General features: G+C 45.3%; 1 protein-coding gene across 4 annotated transcripts in view; it reads left to right on the top strand.

Annotated features, from left to right (window-relative positions):
- Window positions 1–211: 211 nt before the first annotated feature.
- LOC119650608 (neurexin-1) overlaps window positions 212–6361 on the top strand; it is a 371754-nt gene continuing 365604 nt past the window's right edge. For 2 of the 4 annotated variants that reach the window (XM_038053478.1, XM_038053477.1), the window contains exon 1: window positions 212–1472. In XM_038053478.1, coding sequence (XP_037909406.1) covers window positions 987–1472 — 486 coding nt within the window. In that variant the 5' untranslated portion in view covers window positions 212–986. The remainder of the gene's footprint in view (window positions 1473–6361) is intronic. The other 2 variants (XM_038053476.1, XM_038053475.1) reach the window with 1 other exon arrangement.

Genomic DNA, 6361 nt, shown 5'->3' with positions numbered 1-6361 from the left:
CCACTACGGATTTTCAGAAGAAGTTTTCTTCACGAGGGAAAATGTGGCTTGCGCGAAAGCTCCGTTACTTCGCTATGGTTGCACCAACAAACAATTATTTAGAAAAGGGGGAAATGTGTACTATGTGAATATGTGTCCGGCCAATTCCAGTCTAAGTATTGAGTTTGTGTAGGTGTTATGCTGAATAGTACTGTGGATGTGTAAAATACTTTAGGGCGACAGAGAGTAGCACATTACGAGGATCCCGCATTGAGGACCGAGTGCAGTCGAGTTTTGTTACGGATGCAGAAGGGATACGACACTGTAGTGCGGACGGGCTAGGATAGATATCAAGGCCAACAACTTCAATAGGCAAAGATCAACTCCTCTGCAGTTTTTGAGTGGTTCAAAGTGTGTTTTAGACTTGGAAATGTCGGCTCCCAGATGACTGTACATTCTGCCTTCGCGAAAATGGTTGAGATTGGCGTATTGTGACATCCTGTGCGGATCCAAGTGCAAAAAATCCTTCGGGTCATAGTTTGGTAAACCTGGCAGTGATAGTAAATTTCGTGTAAACGTGAAAAAAATCCTAACTCGATGCGGAGAGCTTTCGTCCTCTCGAAGATGTGAAAAGATACGAATTTTACATCTCCAAATTCATGAAATATAAGTTTTAGTTCTATTGTGTTATTGAGAGTGAATTGCAAAGTTTTTACATGAATATACAGAAGGAAAATGCATTCTCGAAGAAAATTACTTCAAAGAAAAAAAGAAGCTTTTACAGTCGACTGCAAAACCGCTAAGTTAAAAGGTGAATGAAAGCGTGCCCTTATACCTTTGCCCGCTCCTGCATCGGCCGTGAAGTGATTTTTGTTGAGAAATCAATTGAAAAGTAATTTGCCATTCATGCTAATTACTTTTACGATCGAGTGTAGTTTTAGTGTGTAGAGATATTCAAAAAAGTGTTTACACATAATATCGCGGGGAGTCACTGCAAGTTGAACAAAATGGCGATTACAAGGATTAGCTGCAAGGACAATATAGGGTCGGATGACTTCCGGCAAAGAGAGAATGACAAGACCTCTAGGAACTATGACAATATGCAGACAGTGGTCCGTAGACTCAAACTGCATCCACAAAAAGCCAAACCGTGTGCTACTAGGACATTACACCAATCAATTTTCGTCCTACTAATACTCACTAGCTTTATCTCAATTTTGGATATTTGCCACGGATTCGTGTTAGATGGCTCGAAAAACTCGTTTGCGCAATTTCGTAAATGGTACACGGGGCTCAATGGTTCTTTGGAACTAGAATTCAAAACAGAGCAACCGAACGGCCTCGTCCTCTATACTGACGACGGTGGAACTTATGACTTTTTCGAACTTAAATTGGTCGAGGGTGCACTACGTCTTCGATACAACTTAGGAGGCGGCGCGCAAATTATAACAGTCGGTCGGGATCTACACGACGGTCATTGGCATAAAGTCCAGGTAAGTGTGAAAAATACGTAGACAGCCTTAGAAAACAACATCAAATGCATGGAGGCGCTAAAAAAAGCTGCAATGGCTTGCCTGAGGAAGTAAGCAAGAGTGGTCTCACGCGCTTTGAGGTCAAGGAGTTGAAAATTTCGTTGAGTGCATGGGACTGCAATGCTTCTCTTCGTTCATAAACAGGACGTTTTCCTCACACCATTAGGCACGTGCGATCTACTTCTTTTCCTGCTCCTAAGATTAACTCTATTTGGGAGAAACAGGAACGTATGTGTAGTATTTGAATACGTATTTGTGCAGGTTTGAATGCGCGCTGAAACATAGAGAAAAGCTACCCCATTTTCCTGTGAAGTAGTGCCTTTTTGTTATATTTTTTTTGTCATATAAGTTCAAAGTGCTAACACTCATGGAGTTCTATAAGAATATTTGACTTTCGGATTTTGACAAAGTGCGAAAGTACGTGAGATGAGAATCAAACTCGTTTGGAAACAATATGAGGTGTTGTCAGATGGAAATCACTTGAAACACTATCAATGTAAAGAGATATTCACATGACTGAATGATGAGAAGAAAACTAAATGTTGACACAGTGAAAACAATGGAACGAGTCCAATTGATTGTGCCTAGCGCGATTTGTTTTATTTTAGCCTTTTGCAGAAAAGAAAACATTGCAATAATTCCTCCCAAAGAGAGCTCTATATATAATATAATGTTTCCACCACTTGCATTCTCAGATTAAGCTAACTCTAAGCACCCAGATATCAGATCTATTATAGTATAGCCAACACCTCCGAGCTGTCGCGAATCTAACGACGTCTCTATGAGACGAGAGCGCGCAGGTTCCTCAATGCAGGACCCATTTCAAAAGTATTCTCATCATAAGTATATGGAATCTGGGTGTCTGTATATAAGATGCAGGACTACCTCGCCTTATCTCTTACATTAGCTGCAAATAGTCGGGCCTATTCTCCTGACTTTCTCCAGCAGGTAGTCTCCCAGTAGAAGCCGAACTAGGGTTCCAATATTCGCTTCCTTAATTGTCAACGACGTCACTTTCATGAAGATCTTCATTTGTCAAAATGGCATCAAATTCTTTTTTACTTGACTCCGTGAAGCAAAAATTATCAGAACCGGTTCTTGGCCCACTTTTGTGAAGTGGAGCCTCCAATCTATTAACCTCCTCATCAACAATGATATTCGAGAACCTTGACATCCACATGGGGAATGTTTGTTCATTCGATCGCAATTTTAGGCGTTGGAAATCGCGGGAACAGATGCGTCTCCGCCACTTTTACCACCAGCTCATTCGATTTTATAATCAAGTCATCCAAAAATAACCATGGCTTCACTAGGCAACCAATCTTTTTCTTTCGTAGTTAAAACGGAGTATGCCTTCTCAAGGACAAATTTGTAAATGATTTGATCCACTAGGCGCTTGCTAAAGAATTTTCGAATTGATACATAGCGAACCAACTCAAAAGTGATACTCAGCAGGCAAGGGCCTGGTAAATGGAATTTAGGTTTTTATGATTTGGTAATCCTCGAAGGAGCGAAATTTCAAATTTATTATAGCAATTTGCTGTTGCTAGCAGAAGCCAAACTCGGCAACCAGATGATCAGCGCGTATATCAAATTTTTGTTATGGACCGGTCCTTGCTTAATGTTCTGATCATCATCAACGGCGTTATCGTAATCCCACAGAAAATCTTCCTGGAGTGACGAGTATATTCCTTAATATTCGGTTGTGGGTACTAGCTGATTATCAAATTGTCCATTTGTTGTTGGAACAACAGAAACCCAGCAGATCAGTTTAAGAAATCAAATCTCTGCTGATCCAACACCACAAGCTATTATAGATAAGGATTTTAGCCGAAAACAGAAGAACGTCCCTTATGAAAAAACGAAGCTTTTGGCAAAGGATGATGGGGTTAAGATGCAAGATCCGTAAGGCTTAAGTAATCCAATTACTTTTTATTTTAATAATTTCTTTACCGTTAAGTAATTAACACCACTTCTCATTTCAACAATCCTTATAAATATTTTAGATATTTTTAAATTAACAATTCATATGTTATTTTCATTAATGTACACTTAACATTACTTTTTAATTCAACGAACTCAAAAAGACTTCTCTGTTCAATTCCCAACTTGATATCTATAATTTGTGACAGGTCTCCTAAAACAAAATCATTCATCGCACACTTTTTTGAGATCTTCCACTCCCTTGGCGTGCCACGCAAAGTGGATAGATCCGCGCCATCTATTTGCTCGCACTCGCAACATTCGAAATAAATTTCGAATGCTGCGAATCCTGCCGCGCCACATCACTCCGCCCCCAGATGAAACCTAGGGGTTTCAGCGACTGATCCCCGAACTTCGTTCGCCGTTAATCCACAAAGCGGACACGACGTTGCTTCGGGGCGCACGCGGGTTTCAGTCTGGACAAAGAGACCGCCTTTTTGTGACCACTGATCTCGAGCTGGAAGAAATGTTCTCCCCGCTCGAGAACGCGGTACGGGCCCTCATATGGAGGCTGCAGCGGCTTCCGGACGGCATCCGTCCTGATCAGCACGTGCGTGCAAGTGTCCAGCTCCTTGGGCGAACAGGCAGGTATGGACGAGTGTCGAGTGGGTGGTGGCGCTTTGATGCGTCGGAGATTGTCTCTCAGCAGACGCACCAACCCCGACTCCGTGAGACCCGATCTCTTGTCGAAGACCGGATCGCTTGGGAGTCTCGGGTTCTCCCCGTAAACCAGCTCCGCGGGGCTGGCAGCAAACTCCTCTCGGCGGGTTGTTCGAAGGCCGAGTAGGACGAGAGGCAAGACTTGCGTCCAGGACGGGTCGTCGCGTGCCATAATGGCGGCTTTCAGCGTCCGGTGCCAACGTTCCAACATCCCATTGGATTGTGGGTGGTATGCCGTAGTCCGCTGGCGTTTAAAACCAAGGAGTTTGCCTAACTCGGAGAAAAGGGTGGACTCAAATTGCATTCCCTGGTCAGTGATGACCACTGCAGGGACGCCAAAGCGAGGTATCCACTCTCGACAGAGGGCTTCAGCACATGATTGCGCCGTGATGTCTTTCAGAGGTATTGCCTCAGGCCACCGCGTGAACCTGTCGATGATTGTGAGGCAATACTTATAACCATGCGAGTCTCGCAAAGGCCCTATAATGTCGAGGTGTATGGTGTGGAAACGCTTGGTAGTGCGGGGGAATGAGCCCACTTCTTTCCTAACATGCCTGGAGACCTTACATTTTTGGCATGCGATGCACTCTCTGGCCCAGGAATTAATATCCTTGTTCATGGAGGGCCAGAAGTATTTTCCGGTGACTAACCGGTTTGTTGTCCTGATGCCGGGGTGCGCCAAGTCGTGAACTGCGTGGAACACTTCCTTGCGAAATGTGGCCGGAATGTATGGCCGAGGTCCCTTTTCCGAGTCTTCGCAGCAGAGCGAGAGGCTTGAGCCGAAGATGGGCAACTCCCGAAATTTGTATTTGGGGTTGGACTTGAGGCTCTGAAGTGCTGCGTCATCCACTTGCGCCTTGGCAATAGCCGAGAAATCGAGTGAGGCGGGGATGTTAACTTCGGAGACACGAGACAAAGCGTCAGCAACAATGTTGTCCTTCCCGGACACGTGCTGGATGTCCGACGTAAACTGGCTTATGAAGCTCAGGTGTCGAAGCTGACGAGGGGACGCTTTGTCGGGCTTCTGTTTCAAAGCGAACGTGAGAGGCTTATGGTCCGTGAACACTGTGAACGGCCTGCCTTCTAGGGAGAAACGGAAGTATTTGATGGACAGGTATGCGGCGAGCAGTTCGCGATCGTAGGTGCTGTAGTTCCGTTGAGCGGGATTCAACTGCTTCGAGAAGAAGCTCAACGGCTGCCAAACTTGGTCCACCTTTTGGTGAAGGGCAGCACCTACTGCGATGTCAGAGGCATCAACAAAAACGGCTAGGGGTGCATCTTGCAGAGGGAATGCCAAGAGCGTAGCGTCAGCCAGTTGTTGACGAGATTTGTCAAACGCGCAGATAGCCTCTTCAGACCACACGATCTTTCGTGTGTCCTTAGTTTTGGGGCCAGACAAGTACGCGTTCAAAATGGACTGGAGATGGGCGGCCTTGGGCAGGAAACGACGGTAGAAGTTCAGCATGCCCAAGAATCTCCTCAACTCCCTCACTGTCTTTGGACGCGGGAAGCTTGTGATTGCTTGCACCTTGTCTGGGTCGGGCTGTATTCCTTCAGGGGAAATGAAATGGCCGAGGAATCTCACCTGTTGTTGAAGGAATTTGCATTTCTCAACGTTTAGGACTAAACCGGCCTCAAGGAGACGTTGAAAAATGCACTCGAGATGGGCTAAGTGCTCAGACTCAGTGGAAGAAGCGACCAAAACATCATCCAAATATACGAAACAGAATTCGAGGTTTCGCAGGACTGAGTGAATGAACCTTTGAAAGGTTTGCGCCGCATTGCACAATCCGAAAGTCATTCGGGTGAACTCGAAGAGTCCAAAGGGTGTGCATATTGCCGTCTTTGGAATGTCTTCAGGAGCTACTGGAATTTGGTGATAAGCCTTGGTTAAGTCCAAGGTCGAAAAGATGCGGCAATTCGCGAGGTGATGCGCAAAGTCATGGATGAGTGGAATTGGATATCGGTCAGGAACAGTCTGTGCATTTAGTCTTCTGTAATCCCCACATGGGCGCCATTCGCCGTTTGGCTTAGGGACCATATGCAGTGGGGAAGACCAACAGCTGTTTGAGGGCCTGCAGATACCCTGTTGAACGAGTTGTTCAAACTCTTTCCGTGCAATTGCCAGTTTCTGAGATGGTAGAGGACGCACCTTCGAGAAGATCGGGGAACCAGTAGTGATAATGTGGTGCTGCACATTGTGCTTC

Source organism: Hermetia illucens, chromosome 3 (assembly GCF_905115235.1).
Source record: "Hermetia illucens chromosome 3, iHerIll2.2.curated.20191125, whole genome shotgun sequence".
NCBI classification, from domain to species: domain Eukaryota; kingdom Metazoa; phylum Arthropoda; class Insecta; order Diptera; family Stratiomyidae; genus Hermetia; species Hermetia illucens.
The sequence above is the reverse complement of the archived record's forward strand: the minus strand, read 5'-3'. Positions and strand labels throughout refer to the sequence as shown.